This window comes from Pseudochaenichthys georgianus, chromosome 19, assembly GCF_902827115.2.
Source record: "Pseudochaenichthys georgianus chromosome 19, fPseGeo1.2, whole genome shotgun sequence".
In the NCBI taxonomy this organism is placed as follows: Eukaryota; Metazoa; Chordata; class Actinopteri; order Perciformes; family Channichthyidae; genus Pseudochaenichthys; species Pseudochaenichthys georgianus.
The window spans coordinates 25,774,093-25,790,850 of NC_047521.1; the positions used below are offsets into that span (position 1 = coordinate 25,774,093).

The 16,758-nt window shown below is 44.0% G+C and overlaps 1 protein-coding gene across 1 annotated transcript; it reads left to right on the forward strand.

The window, feature by feature from the left end:
- The first annotated feature begins 6,167 nt into the window (after window positions 1-6,167).
- Window positions 6,168-16,618, forward strand: LOC117465055 (growth/differentiation factor 10-like). Its single transcript, XM_034107917.2, has 3 exons — window positions 6,168-6,576; window positions 13,541-14,445; window positions 14,831-16,618. Exons 1-3 carry the CDS (start codon window positions 6,288-6,290, stop codon window positions 15,020-15,022), a joined length of 1,386 nt encoding a protein of 461 aa, XP_033963808.1. The 5' UTR covers window positions 6,168-6,287; the 3' UTR covers window positions 15,023-16,618.
- The last annotated feature ends 140 nt before the right edge of the window (window positions 16,619-16,758 follow it).

Here is a 16,758-nt window from a genome sequence, read left to right on the forward strand (position 1 = left end):
CCGCCTTTATGCTAAGCTAAGGAGCTGCTAACGGTAGCTTCATATCAAGTGTAGAGACATGTTGAGTGCAGTGTTGCCAACTCCATAGTAAGGAAAGTAGCTATTGGCTGTCCTAAAAGTAGCTAGAAGTCGCTAAATGACGTCATCGCCTAATTTGCATATTTAGCCATTTGCACGTAGTTGTAATGGACGCCGAAGGAGAGACAAAAAGTGGAAAAAACACCCTTTTGTTGATTCTTATTTTAATTTGTTTCTATTGTTTGGCCATCACTTGATGACTTTAATGCTTTGTCTACTCTAGACCAACATTACATACATACATTGTGTCCTGTATTGTTAAAGAATTAGTCACATTTAATTAAAAAAAAGTGTTATGTGGGATGGAGTTGCTACCTTCCTTCTTTGTCTGGACTGGACTGGCAAAGTGACCCAGAAGAGACACACAGCAATCCAGGGCTGGATCAGCAATGGCATTGGCGCATGCGCGATTAATATTCAGTCTGGACGCGTCGTGTGTCTCTTTTTCTTTGCCACCTCTCTGCTCGAGTGCAGCTGCCTAGCGAGGCTGCCTGTGAGTGCTTCGGCGGAGGGGCTCAGCACCCGCTGCCCGTCGAGGAAAGTAAACGATTACGTGCTATCACGTCAGATTCTCCAAACACCAGAAAAGTTTCCAATAACAGAAAAAGTAGCTGGATTTGTCGCTAGTTGCTTTTGACAAAAAAAGTAGCGGGAGGGTTTGGAAAGTCGCCCGATTTAGCGAGAAACTCGTCAAGTTGGCAACACTGGTTGAGTGGTAACAATCTTCTTATCTAAGCCTTAGCAAGACTGAACATATGTTGGTGTTTTTAGTCATGATATTCCGATATAGCACTGCTTGATGTTTTATCCTGTTGTACTGTCTTTATTTTACGCTAAGCTAACTGGCTACTGGAATACGTTTTCTGCCACTGTGCAATAAAGCACAAAGCAAACCTGTATTTTTCCGAATGTGTTTAACTTTTTCTATTTCACTACGAAACAGAGAACATGATGAGCTGAGATATTTCCAGCACAGCTTCACAGTAGAACACATGTAAAGAAAAGTGCCTTTATTCCACGGTTTATTAATAGAACAAGGTTAAATGAAACTAATCGTGGAACATTAGCCTCATGCTCTTTCAATATTTGAGCACCTAATAATGACTATTTTTCTTTATACTCTCACATTGTACTTTGTTCAGCAGCTATGTCGGTGACCAGGCTGACGTGTGTGGGAAGTTTTAGCCTGGACACGCTCCTTTTGATCTCTGAATGAAAACCCCCGATAATGAGGTGACATTACGATCATTGAGAATTTACGCTCATTGGATACAACGGTTTTCAATTCGACAAATTATGAGCTTTATCCGTGGCATTTTCTCTACTTCTCCCATTGCAGGAAAGCCGTTGAGTGAGAGGTCTTATGAAGTTCGCTATGGGTGTGACAAGTACTCTTAAGGGTTTTAAATTACCTTTGAAGTGGCGGCTAATCACTGTGGTGAAGCAGTCTTGGCTCAGTGACTACAGCTGCTTCCCCAGAAGCGTTGAAATTGATCTAAGGCCTTTTGGCTAACGCTATTTCAAAAGACACAGTGGCACAATGGAGATTCAAAGTCTTGTAGCATTAAGTCCGGTTTTCATTCTGTCCTAAAACCAAACAGAAAGAGTTCAACAAGTGACAAAAGGGGAATATAATGGACCCCAAAGACTCCAGATAGAAGGTGTGAGCGTGAAACTCAACTTTCTATCCCAACTTTAAAGTGTAGCTTTCTCTATAAAGGTCATTTTACATAATGGAGCAACCTAGGAACTGATTTCACTTAGAGACACTTACGTCAAGAAACGCTTATGGCAAATGGCTATAGTTAGATTTGGTGGGAACAACCTTTCTCTTTCAGGGAGTTTTCTACCAAGAATGCTAATTTCATGGTTCATGGAGTTTTACAAAAGTTTTTCAGGTAGACATTCCATTTAAATTCGAATCGTTATATTTGGGTGCTTTACCACCAGAAGTGTTTTCCTCTGAAGATAGATATCTGTTTCGAATCCTGAGTGCTGCTTGCAAGAAGGCCCTCACCAGAATGTGGTTAAAACCAGGAAAACCTGCTTTGGATGAGTGGCTTGACATCGTGTATGATATTTTTAAGATGGAAAGGATAACCGTTGCTTTGAGACTGCAACGGGGAATGTTTTTGTCAAGATGGGAAAAATGGATAATATATGTTACACCAATACGACCAGTAGGGATGTCCCGATCACCTTTTTTTGCTCCCGATCCGATTCCGATCATTTGATTTTGACAATCTGCCGATACCGATTTTTCCCGATCCGATCTTTATGCAATGCATTAAGAGGAAAAAAAGGAACAGATAACGGCTGGTCATCCAACGCGATGAATTCAGCTATCTTGGCTGTTATTGTTTGGCCTTTTCACTGTTCTGGGGCAGTTTCTCTTTCCTTTTGAAAGCCTCTGAAAGTGTCGGTTGCTTCAGTGCCGTTACCTGAGTGGCCGCTGTGCACTCACCGTGTTGTTGTTGGTGTTTGTTTCTCAGGTAGCGTATTAGATTGGTCGTGTTGAACGTAGCTCTGTTCTTTCCACCACGCGGAACCTCCGCCTTGCAAACATTGCATCTGGCTGTTTCACTGCCTTCGCTTTCAATTTCATAATACTTCCAAACTCCTGACATTTTCTCTGTCCCGACTCCCGAGTCACCAGCTGAACGTAGCCTCTCGTTAGCTTGCTGCTGCTATTAGACACTGCGCCAACTCTGTTGCTTTGAGAGGAATAAGCAACCAGGTCTGAAAACAAGCCCAACAGAAGCAACACATACATGATGTTGTGTAACTTTAAACCAAAACTAAGTCCTCAGGATGACTTTAAGACGTGAACATGGTCATTTTTGTTTTGTAACATTAAATTAAAAAAAAAAAAATTATATATAAAAAAAAAAAAAAAATCCCGATCCCCGATTTCTTTCTCCCGATCTTTCGAAAATCACGTGATCGGCTCCGAGCCCCGATCACGTGATCGGATCGGGACATCTCTAACGACCATCATTTGTCTAGAAGGGACTTTTATATATTTTTGTTTTTAGTATTTTTTATTTCTATGCCCCCCTTGTTTGAATAAATTGCAGGTACACCCCATAACCCTGTTCGTGTTTATGTTCTTGTTGACGGTCAGTGAGGCCTGCATCTGTATTATCCCCAAATATGCAAATATTTGATTTGTGATTTTACTGTTCAATACAGAAGGCTTACAGAGAATATTGTATTATCTATGACTGTAAACATGTGAAAAGCTGAATAAAAAGAATGCTAATTTCCCCTAGAAAAGAGTTTGGGATATATTTAAGTGGAGTTGTATGAGGTACTTATTACCGAGGGTGGACCGTGGTCTGAATTGTAGGCGAAAGCATAGATGGATATACTGAGAAATATCAGGTTATAATGGCAAAGCTGTACATCTGTATTAGTTATATGCGATGCCTACATACTGCTAAAGATTATGCACAATTATGGAACCAATTTCATTGATAAATTGATAGTTGATGTAAAAAATGTACAACCATCAATAGTGTAAACTAGAAGGGAACGAAACATATTGCGTGTATCCGCCATGTCAAAACAATAAACTTGTTCCACCAATTTATATGAAAATTAGGCCCGTAGCTTTTCCATAATCTTGCTGACAGACAAACAATCCAACAAATAATCAAGATGTTTCCACTGGAGAATTTTGTTGTTTATAACTAAACAACAAAATAGGTAGTTTGTGCACTGTCTCCATTTTTGTATTTTCCGAAGGCAGCTAACGCTAATACGCTACGATCAAGAAAGTCTCGTGGTCATAGTTGAAAGACACCAACATGTAGCTGTTGGTAGCAGATTGGATGTGAAATGTAGTCTCCAACATCAAAGCCATGCCCTCTATGCCCCCTACCATCTTCCCTGACCTCCTTCTTCAGAGGTTTCGTGGCACCGTAACAACATCAAGCTGCCTTTCAGGGCCCCAGATCCCGAGGGGCCTGGTTGGAAATCAAACCCCGGTTACTGTCGCCTTTGCTTCTGAGGGGGAAGAGTCATCACTCGCACGACCACAAGACGCTGCTTGTCACGAAACATAAGCAATGGTCGTTTCAAGTGTTTGATCAAATGATTAATGCTGGTGAGGACAGCCTGAAATGCCATCAAAAGAAGACGCACAAGAGCAACATTAGTTTTTCGAACCCCATTAGAACCAATTAGACAAGCCCACGCTGAGTGATAGCTCTTCGGGTGGAGACAGATGCCACGGACAGATGAGCGAACTTTAAACACACCGGTGGTTTACAGATGGGGGGGATCCCAGTCCCAGCAGAGTCTGTTATACCCGATGTAAGACACGGTGGTGTCAAAGAGCCCCTTGTGATCCCCCTCAGGACCAGTAGGAGGTATTTTAATAGCCGTCTGACCCGTGGCGGCTCTTGCCTCCTGCCGTCTCCCTCACAGTGAAACTATTGTGCTGAGGTAGAAACACCGAGAGCAGAGGAGAGACTAAAAAGACGTTGTTTTTCTGCTGTTGGCTGCGTGTCACTCATCTTGGCGAGTTATCGGCTTCCCTGAGGCTGAGATAAGCATCTTCAGTGAAATCCCACACACTGCAAAGTTGACTTTTACGCGTTCTTTACCACTGATTTTCAAAAACACATAGTTAACTTCAACTTTGGTGAACTCTAACGTGCATATTTGGGCCATTGACAAAGCCATCGTGACAGCTGTTGAACATTAGGAATCTAGCATAGCTTTATAGCTGTTTTGCACCATTAACTTTTATTTAAACCTCTTCTGCCAAATGTAAACCATGTAACAAAAGAGGAATGAGTTGGTGACAGCAAAGAGAGAGAAGCTGGTGAAACGTATACATCTTTGAAATACGAGTAAAGAGAGAGAAGTTGGTGAAGCATATACATCTTTGAAATACGAGAAGTCATTGTCCCATTAGCAACCAAGCTAACACGCTTCCTACACTGATGCAAGCTAGCTAGCTCACACAGTATTGATTTCCGTTTTTCAACTCTTTCTTGTTATACAAGTCGAAAGTACTAGAGTGACGCATGGGCTGCATAATTCTTTCCGAACCAGACCTGAGACCAAGAGTAACCGAACCCAACGCTGTAAATGTTAGCTGAAGCATTGTGTGTTTCCCTGTCACACCACTGTTGCTATCTTGGTTACAAACAAGCCCCAAAGCTGAACAAGAAGTACTCCAACACTGAAAAAGGACGTCCATTTCCTGCTGTGAAGCGGATTTTGGTCCAAAGAACATACAGTATTTTACATTTGGCTGAAAAATCACAGACCCAGCCAAAAGTTAACTTAATATTTTGTACAGTCTTAATGCACTCTCTGTCATAACATCAAAACCAACATTCCAGACAAGTAGGCCAAATATGATCCAAACATCATTTGTAAATATCAGGCTAGGTCTCTCCGCTTTTCATGCAGTAGCCTACAGACTAAATAGAAAAATGCTAGGTGAGTTGTCGTTAGCTCACAGGCTAACTAGCCTACTAGCCTAGCCTAGTTTCACCAACTAGCCATGCACGTAGTCCCTATATAAACACGCCTTTAACACCGCCAAGTATTGCAAGGACACATGGAGACAAGTAACTTATTAACCTATTATATTGTGTGGAACATCACACCAGGTTATATAGAGACACACACACACACACACACACACACACACACACACGCACACACACACACACACACACACACACACACACACACACACACACACACACACACACACACACACACACACACACACCACACACACACACACACACATACACGTACATACACATACACGTACATACACGTACATACACTCACACACTTTACCTTATATTCTTGAACTTTGCAGCTTTAACACATCCCAAATTAACTTTCTGTTTGGCCACAGGCTTCTTTAGTGGATATATCTTGCATCATATTTACAGTTTAGGTTTCATAGTGCTCTGTCCTTGCTGCAAAAAAAAAACCCGTAAGCACTTCATCTACAAAACTGCATGTCTCTCGTTGGCTGTTTGCTCCGAGGCGTCACCATCTGTCCTCCAGCAGCACAGCTCCAGTCCTCCCCTCTTTCCTCCCATTGTAGAAACAGCTGTGGACCGTGAACCGTGGAGTGCGGGTCTGACACGGATTACCTGGATACCGGCTCTAAATCTGGGTGGGCATCAAGCTGAAAGGCAGCTCTTCTTTTTCCACAGTTTCTCTTTCTAATGGATTCATTTCCTACAACTTCCACCATGGCAAGCAGGCTTCTTCACACTCTGCATGTGTTGCTCATTTTGGAGTCGAGCTGGGGTAAAATCGCGCCTGAGGATTTTGTGGACGCCGTGCGTAAAGGTGCTGATGTTCCACTGGCTGAAGAGCAGCGCGTCTTTGCGCACGAAGGCACCAAACGAGACATGGTATCCATCAACATGTTCAAAGTGTACGAGAAGTACAACAAAGAGCCGCTGAGCCAGAGGGAGGCAAACACCGTGAGGAGCTTTAAAGCTGTCCCGGGTGAGTGAGCACAGAGTGTATTAACGCCATGCACTATGCTAATAATTAAATGTGTACCACGTGTCGTACTTTTTATGTTAGAAGGGAATATAATTTATAAACTGTGTCAAAACAGATTTACACTCTCAGTCTCTGCTCAATTATAACCAATCTGGTGTTTTCAAGTGTATGGTATTATGTAACACTAAAGATAAATGTGTTAAAAAAACATCTAATTGAACTTTTAAAAATGGAGAATGTTTTAGTTTCATGAAAAATGACTTTAAACCCGATGGAGGTTGGATTATAATACATTACATTTTCTAGAAAACCAACAAACTGTTTATTTCCTGGAGCAATTTAAAAATAGTGAAAGTTAAATCAAGCATAAAAGCGTATTCTTATATACAAAATAATGTTTAATGTATTGTATACCAGTATTATGCTACTTACAGTATCATGGAATGAAATTGAACATTTCAAGGAAGGCCTATTTCATTTGTGTTTCCTCACTTTTATTTGACTTATTTGTGTTGCACATTTCATGACAGAATCCAGTCTCAAAGTGCAAAAAAAGGCATACAGTTCACATTCAACTTGAATAATTCAATGTTACGCACAAAGGAATATCTTGGGAAAGTGCATCATCCTAAACGCAGGTGTTTAGCCAATCACACAGCAGCCCTGGCTCCCATTTGGGTTTAACCATCTTCCCCTCTGTGGAGATGAAGTGATCTGCGGGACTAAGCCTGGAGCTCTGTTAGCTCTCCGGTAGCTGCAGCAGCCTAGGTGTTAGACAAGAGCCCATTATCACACCCAGACACCGGCTGCACGGCGAAAAGCCTCAGAGGAGCTCTTTCCGCTATAAGCATTTCCATATGGCTGCGACAGACCTACTGGACCGACCCAATGTTTGTCTTTCAGGCTGCGGTGGAAGTGCGCGAGACGAGGGTGAACTTCAAGAGTATAGCCGTCGAGGATGAGGCTTTTATGGTCATGCGTGAGGCAGGCACTTAAGCGTGCCGTGCTTAATACTTTCCATGCTGCATGCTTATGTCAGATGTGTTGAGCGACATTCTGCAGAAGACGTATGGGATGTTGTTGTTCGTGTCAGTCAGACAATGCGGAGGATAGTCGAGGGGGGGGGGGGAAGGTTTAACGCTGAAACTTCATCGCTTTCATCGTCAGTTTAAAGCGATACTTCATCGGGGATTTAGCATTTTTTGATAAAACATCTGTTAGGTTGAAAAAGTGTTAAAGTTACCTTGGTTGCTGATTGGCTAATGGTTACACGAGCCAAAACATCGCGATGACATCACAAAGTGTCCAAAGTCTGATCCGCTCATTTTCAGGTTTTTATAGAAATGGATCAAAAAGAGAGAGAATCTTTGTTCCTGAAACTTTCAGAGTCTCTTTCCACAGAGGGGACACATGTTGATGTAGAAGAGACATGAAGAAGAGGGGACACATGTTGATGTAGAAGAGACATGGAGAAGAGGGGACACATGTTGATGTAGAAGAGACATGGAGAAGAGGGGACACATGTTGATGTAGAAGAGACATGGAGAAGAGGGGACACATGTTGATGTAGAAGAGACATGGAGAAGAGGGGACACATGTTGATGTAGAAGAGACATGGAGAAGAGGGGACACATGTTGATGTAGAAGAGACGTGAAGAAGATGGGACACATGTTGATGTAGAAGAGACGTGAAGAAGAGGGGACACATGTTGATGTAGAAGAGACATGAAGAAGAGGGGACACATGTTGATGTAGAAGAGACAAGAAGAAGAGGGGACACATGTTGATGTAGAAGAGACATGAAGAAGAGGGGACACATGCTGATGTAGAAGAGACATGAAGAAGAGGGGACACATGTTGATGTAGAAGAGACATGAAGAAGAGGGGACACATGTTGATGTAGAAGAGACATGAAGAAGAGGGGACACATGGTGATGTAGAGGAGACATGAAGAAGAGGGGACACATGTTGATGTAGAAGAGACATGAAGAAGAGGGGACACATGTTGATGTAGAAGAGACGTGAAGAAGAGGGGACACATGTTGATGTAGAAGAGACATGAAGAAGAGGGGACACATGTTGATGTAGAAGAGACATGAAGAAGAGGGGACACATGTTGATGTAGAAGAGACATGGAGAAGAGGGGACACATGTTGATGTAGAAGAGACATGAAGAAGAGGGGACACATGTTGATGTGGAGGAGACATGAAGAAGAGAGGACACGTGTTGATGTAGAAGAGACATGAAGAAGAGGGGACACGTGTTGATGTAGAAGAGACATGAAGAAGAGGGGACACGTGTTGAAGTAGAAGAGACATGAAGAAGAGGGGACACGTGTTGATGTAGAAGAGACATGAAGAAGAGGGGACACGTGTTGATGAAGAAGAGACATGAAGAAGAGGGGACACGTGTTGATGTAGAAGAGACATGAAGAAGAGGGGACACATGTTGATGTAGAAGAGACATGGAGAAGAGGGGACACGTGTTGATGTAGAAGAGACATGAAGAAGAGGGGACACGTGTTGATGTAGAAGAGACATGAAGAAGAGGGGACACATGTTGATGTAGAAGAGACATGGAGAAGAGGGGACACATGTTGATGTAGAAGAGACATGGAGAAGAGAGGACACATGTTGATGTAGAAGAGACATGAAGAAGAGGGGACACATGTTGATGTAGAAGAGACATGAAGAAGAGGGGACACATGTTGATGTAGAAGAGACATGGAGAAGAGGGGACACATGTTGATGTGGAAGAGACATGAAGAAGAGGGGACACATGTTGACATAGAAGAGACATGAAGAAGAGGGGACACATGTTGATGTGGAAGAGACATGAAGAAGAGGGGACACATGTTGATGTAGAAGAGACATGAAGAAGAGGGGACACATGTTGATGTAGAAGAGACATGAAGAAGAGGGGACACATGTTGATGTGGAAGAGACATGAAGAAGAGGGGACACATGTTGACGTAGAAGAGACATGGAGAAGAGGGGACACATGTTGACGTAGAAGAGACGTGAAGAAGAGGGGACACATGTTGATGTAGAAGAGACATGGAGAAGAGGGGACACATGTTGATGTAGAAGAGACGTGAAGAAGAGGGGACACATGTTGATGTAGAAGAGACGTGAAGAAGAGGGGACACATGTTGATGTAGAAGAGACGTGAAGAAGAGGGGACACATGTTGATGTAGAAGAGACGTGAAGAAGAGGGGACACATGTTGATGCAGAAGAGACATGAAGAAGAGGGGACACATGTTGATGTAGAAGAGACATGAAGAAGAGGGGACACATGTTGATGTAGAAGAGACATGAAGAAGAGGGCACACATGTTGATGTAGAGGAGACATGAAGAAGAGGGGACACATGTTGATGTAGAAGAGACATGGAGAAGAGGGGACACATGTTGATGTAGAAGAGACATGAAGAAGAGGGGACACATGTTGATGTAGAAGAGACATGAAGAAGAGGGGACACATGTTGATGTAGAAGATACATGGAGAAGAGGGGGACACATGTTGATGTAGAAGAGACATGAAGAAGAGGGGACACATGTTGATGTAGAAGAGACATGAAGAAGAGGGGACACGTGTTGATGTAGAAGAGACATGAAGAAGAGGGGACACGTGTTGATGTAGAAGAGACATGAAGAAGAGGGGACACGTGTTGATGTAGAAGAGACATGAAGAAGAGGGGACGCATGTTGATGTAGAAGAGACATGAAGAAGAGGGGACGCATGTTGATGAAGAAGAGACGTGAAGAAGAGGGGACGCATGTTGATGTAGAAGAGACGTGAAGAAGAGGGGACACATGTTGATGTAGAAGAGACGTGAAGAAGAGGGGACACATGTTAATGTAGAAGAGACATGAAGAAGAGGGGACACATGTTGATGTAGAAGAGACATGAAGAAGAGGGGACACATGTTGATGTAGAAGAGACACGGAGAAGAGGGGACACATGTTGATGTAGAAGAGACACGAAGAAGAGGGGACACATGTTGATGAAGAAGAGACACGGAGAAGAGGGGAACACATGTTGATGTAGAAGAGACATGGAGAAGAGGGGACACATGTTGATGTAGAAGAGACATGAAGAAGAGGGGACACATGTTGATGTAGAAGATACATGGAGAAGAGGGGACACATGTTGATGTAGAAGAGACATGAAGAAAGGGGGACACATGTTGATGTAGAAGAGACATGAAGAAGAGGGGACACATGTTGATGTAGAAGAGACATGAAGAAGAGGGGACACATGTTGATGTAGAAGAGACATGGAGAAGAGGGGACACATGTTGATGTAGAAGAGACATGAAGAAGAGGGGACACATGTTGATGTAGAAGAGACATGAAGAAGAGGGGACACATGTTGATGTAGAAGAGACATGAAGAAGAGGGGACACGTATTGATGTAGAAGAGACATGAAGAAGAGGGGACACATGTTGATGTAGAAGAGACATGAAGAAGAGGGGACACGTGTTGATGTAGAAGAGACATGAAGAAGAGGGGACACGTGTTGATGTAGAAGAGACATGAAGAAGAGGGGACACGTGTTGATGTAGAAGAGACATGAAGAAGAGGGGACACATGTTGATGTAGAAGAGACATGAAGAAGAGGGGACACGTGTTGATGTAGAAGAGACATGAAGAAGAGGGGACACGTGTTGATGTAGAAGAGACATGAAGAAAGGGGGACACATGTTGATGTAGAAGAGACATGAAGAAGAGGGGACACATGTTGATGTAGGAGAGACATGAAGAAGAGGGGACACATGTTGATGTAGAAGAGACATGAAGAAGAGGGGACACATGTTGATGTAGGAGAGACATGAAGAAGAGGGGACACATGTTGATGTAGAGGAGACATGAAGAAGAGGGGACACATGTTGATGTAGGAGAGACATGAAGAAGAGGGGACACATGTTGATGTAGAGGAGACATGAAGAAGAGGGGACACATGTTGATGTAGAAGAGACATGAAGAAGAGGGGACACATGTTGATGTAGGAGAGACATGTAGAAGAGACATGAAGAAGAGGGGACACATGTTGATGTAGAAGAGACATGGAGAAGAGGGGACGCATGTTGATGTAGAAGAGACATGAAGAAGAGGGGACGCATGTTGATGTAGAAGAGACATGGAGAAGAGGGACACATGTTGATGTAGAAGAGACATGAAGAAGAGGGGACACATGTTGATGTAGAGGAGACATGGAGAAGAGGGGACACATGGACACATGTTGATGTAGAAGAGACATGGAGAAGAGGGGACACATGTTGATGTAGAAGAGACATGAAGAAAGGGGGACACGTGTTGATGTAGAAGAGACATGAAGAAGAGGGGACACATGTTGATGTAGAAGAGACATGAAGAAAGGGGGACACGTGTTGATGTAGAAGAGACATGAAGAAAGGGGGACACGTGTTGATGTAGAAGAGACACGAAGAAGAGGGGACACATGTTGATGAAGAAGAGACACGGAGAAGAGGGAACACATGTTGATGTAGAAGAGACATGGAGAAGAGGGGACACATGTTGATGTAGAAGAGACATGAAGAAGAGGGGACACATGTTGATGTAGAAGATACATGGAGAAGAGGGGACACATGTTGATGTAGAAGAGACATGAAGAAAGGGGGACACATGTTGATGTAGAAGAGACATGAAGAAGAGGGGACACATGTTGATGTAGAAGAGACATGAAGAAGAGGGGACACATGTTGATGTAGAAGAGACATGGAGAAGAGGGGACACATGTTGATGTAGAAGAGACATGAAGAAGAGGGGACACATGTTGATGTAGAAGAGACATGAAGAAGAGGGGACACATGTTGATGTAGAAGAGACATGAAGAAGAGGGGACACGTATTGATGTAGAAGAGACATGAAGAAGAGGGGACACATGTTGATGTAGAAGAGACATGAAGAAGAGGGGACACGTGTTGATGTAGAAGAGACATGAAGAAGAGGGGACACGTGTTGATGTAGAAGAGACATGAAGAAGAGGGGACACGTGTTGATGTAGAAGAGACATGAAGAAGAGGGGACACGTGTTGATGTAGAAGAGACATGAAGAAGAGGGGACACGTGTTGATGTAGAAGAGACATGAAGAAAGGGGGACACATGTTGATGTAGAAGAGACATGAAGAAGAGGGGACACATGTTGATGTAGGAGAGACATGAAGAAGAGGGGACACATGTTGATGTAGAAGAGACATGAAGAAGAGGGGACACATGTTGATGTAGGAGAGACATGAAGAAGAGGGGACACATGTTGATGTAGAGGAGACATGAAGAAGAGGGGACACATGTTGATGTAGGAGAGACATGAAGAAGAGGGGACACATGTTGATGTAGAGGAGACATGAAGAAGAGGGGACACATGTTGATGTAGAAGAGACATGAAGAAGAGGGGACACATGTTGATGTAGGAGAGACATGTAGAAGAGACATGAAGAAGAGGGGACACATGTTGATGTAGAAGAGACATGGAGAAGAGGGGACGCATGTTGATGTAGAAGAGACATGAAGAAGAGGGGACGCATGTTGATGTAGAAGAGACATGGAGAAGAGGGACACATGTTGATGTAGAAGAGACATGAAGAAGAGGGGACACATGTTGATGTAGAGGAGACATGGAGAAGAGGGGACACATGGACACATGTTGATGTAGAAGAGACATGGAGAAGAGGGGACACATGTTGATGTAGAAGAGACATGAAGAAAGGGGGACACGTGTTGATGTAGAAGAGACATGAAGAAAGGGGGACACGTGTTGATGTAGAAGAGACATGAAGAAAGGGGACACGTGTTGATGTAGAAGAGACATGAAGAAAGGGGGACACGTGTTGATGTAGAAGAGACATGGAGAAAGGGGACCTTTAAAGAAAAGGCTGTTTGACAGTTTTTTTTGAAATATTTTATTTTTAACCTAAAATTCCTTTTTCTCTTTCCAGGACTCGTGCACGGCAAAGACGTGTTCCAGTTCAACCTGTCCTCCATCCGAGAATCAGAGCTCGTTCTCCGCGCCTCTTTCCACTTCCTTCACAAGCGTCCGCGCCAACACCAGCGACAGTGGCATCTCCGAAAGCCTCGCCATCCGTCCTCCGGCCCCCAACACTCCCCCTCCCCGAATATCCTCTTCCGCGGGTCGTCCCCGAACTCAGCTTCTTCCACACCGCTGGGGAACGTAACTCTGGCTGCTTTCCAGAAGGGCTCGTGGCAATCGGGGGACGTAACAACGGTGCTGAAACACGCCAAGGACGTGAAAGAGCTTGTGGTTACGGTGGAGTTTGACGCGGAGTTCGGGGCGTCTCCAAGGCAACAGAAAAGCCCTCAAAGCCAGGAGCGCCTCTCTTCGGCCAACATGCCGTACATTTTGATATACGCCGATGACAGAGCGATAGATGAGCCTAACAGCGTGGCCTTGTCACTCCAGCGATACGGTCCTTTCCCCGTAGCGGAGGACGCGTCTTCCTCCGCTTCTTCAGCCTCCAGGATTCGACGAGACCTCCATCACCAGCTCCGAACCAACAACCTCCCCAAGGTGCAGTACAACACCTTGAAGAACCACGAACTCTGGCAGAACACGTATTTCCCGGCGAAAGCCAAAGCGGCGGTGAAACCGGGGCGGAAGCCGGGCCAGGAGAGCAGCGAGGGCCTGGGGAAGCCTCAGGTGCTGAGCTTCGACGAGAGGACGATGAAAAAGGCCCGGAGAAGGCAGTGGAGCGAGCCCAGGGTTTGCTCCAGACGATACCTCAGGGTGGATTTCGCCGACATCGGATGGAGCGAGTGGGTTCTGGCGCCGAAGTCGTTCGATGCGTACTACTGCGCCGGCGCCTGTGGATTCCCCATCTCTAAAGTGAGCCACGGAAGCTTTGTCACGACAAGACATTTAGAACGATTTGCCTTTTTATCAAGATGTCCCTATTTCATAAACGCAAGAGAGGAAAGGTTGTTCGTCTGACTTGAAAGAAATGAACAGAATTCCTGTAGAAAACATGAAATAAATAGCATTGATTTCTTGCATCCGTTGGCATATCAGAATCAGAATCAGGTTTATCACCACGTACGAGGAATTTGACTTGATGTCATGGTGCATACATTAAAGCAAAACAAAAATGTAAAAACACAGATAGAGACTATTTTAAGAACACTATAATAATAATAAGGAAACATGTTTGCCTTTACTATTACATGTTTCAGAGTGACTTCCTCTCGCATTAATCCCTCCCTCATCTCCTCAGGTGGTGCGTCCTTCCAACCACGCCACCATCCAGAGCATCGTGCGAGCGGTGGGGATCGTCCCCGGTGTTCCCGAGCCGTGCTGCGTTCCCGACAAGATGAGTCCCCTCGGCGTCCTCTTCCTGGACACCAGCAGGAATATGGTGCTGAAGGTTTACCCCGGCATGTCCGTGGACACCTGCGCCTGCCGGTGAACACCGATAACTCTGCATCGAAGAGGACGGCCGTGAGGATACACCGATGCGACTTGGAGGACTCGGGATTTCTGGAGTCTCTGTTCGAGAACTCTTTTGTCCTAGTCTGTCAAGATTCGACTTTGAACCGAGTTTTTCCTGCGTGTCTAATTATTTCTAAAGACTTGTTTCCCTCAACGAGGGCCACCTTTATTTCTTCGTCCCCCTTTCATCCGAAAAGCAGTTGAATAAGTGCACTTAGTAAAAACGTTAATACTTCTTGTCCACGTCCCAAACACACGAGTTGTCACTTAAAGGTGGGGGAGGTGATTTTGGAGAAACCGGCTCGAGTGCGCTAGAATTTGAAAATACACAATCTGCCACTTCCTCTCAGAGCCCCGCCTCCAACACACACGAACCAATGAGGGCACGAGATCAGTCTGTGCCCCGATGGAAGGCTGACAGGCAGGTAGGACATCCAGTTACTTTAGCCGGCTCAGATGATTGGTCGAGCTTTTTACAGCGCCACGGCTTCCACAGATAATTTTTTTATGGACTTATTGTCAAAGCACTTCAGATATTCGTTGCTATCGGACGTTAAGAGCATTCCATCGAATATAATAAAAAGTGCATCTCGAGCCGGTTTCTGAAACTTACCTACCCCACCTTTAAACATTACTTTTTTAGTCTATAAACTGACTCTCGCTCGTGCAAAAGCATCTCTCACCACCACATGTCCTTATTAAGTCAGGTTTTAATGTAAAAGCATGTGTTTGTGAAGTATGAAACATACAACTGGGTAAATGAGACTTGGAATGTACTGCAGGATTTGTGTGAAGGTTTGTAAAAGGAGTTCAATCCCATCTACGGCAATTCATCAAGTCTTTTGGAAAGGATTATTTCCCTCATGAATTCAAGGTGACACATAGATATACAATGGTCTTTTATGGGTAACATTTCTTGACTGTTTTAATATCATTCAAGATAAGACTCCATTATCTCTGGCCTCCGCCTGGACTCTGCCGTCTTTTGGGAGATGTTTCCAAGTTGAGTAAGCTCTCGTTTGTTGTTTCAAAAGCTCCTGAAACCTTCTCTCATCAGTTCCTCTGCTGCTTGGCCCTGTCTGGGTTTGGACTCCCTGGTGAACTGCTCACTGACTCAGGAGGGACATCATGTAAATACTGTAGTTACTAATGCAAACTAAATTGTACCTATTCTATTGTTGCCGTTGAACCTCCCGTATATTAGCAAGAACTATTTGTGCATGATAGGTAATAACATCTTCTTTACACTATATTTTAATAGCCATTTGTTTATATCTTGTATATATTTATGACACCTACTGACAGACACTGTGCTCCAAGCATCGGAAGGTCACTTGCTTCTGTTTCAGCTGAGGGTAAAACAGCGCTCTGCTGCCCCCTGCTGGGCGCTTTGGGAACGTCGAAGAGACTCAGACATTTTAAAGGAACACGCAAAGATGACTTGTACAGTTTGTAATAATGGTAGATGTCCATGGTAATTAAAAGGGATAAATGTATCTGTCCTTATAACTGTATTATATGGCTTAAAGTGTATTTGAATAGTGATGTGTGCTCACAGACTAATGTATGGCTCGTAAGGAAATAAATTGAATTGTACATATTGTTAAAGACATTTGCAAACTTTTATTAAAAGTGTTTAAAGCTTAGGCTTTGTGCACATTATATACCTTAACTCGATGTATGGCAATAGTATAAACCCTGCTGTTTAAAGAG

Excerpts from the sequence above, each read along its gene's own strand:
- LOC117465055 (XM_034107917.2), top strand. The coding sequence starts at position 6,288 with ATGGATTCATTTCCTACAACTTCCACCATGGCAAGCAGGCTTCTTCAC. Across the intron at positions 6,577-13,540 it reads GAGCTTTAAAGCTGTCCCGG|GACTCGTGCACGGCAAAGAC; the intron begins GTGAGTGAGCAC and ends TTCTCTTTCCAG. Across the intron at positions 14,446-14,830 it reads GTGGATTCCCCATCTCTAAA|GTGGTGCGTCCTTCCAACCA; the intron begins GTGAGCCACGGA and ends TCATCTCCTCAG.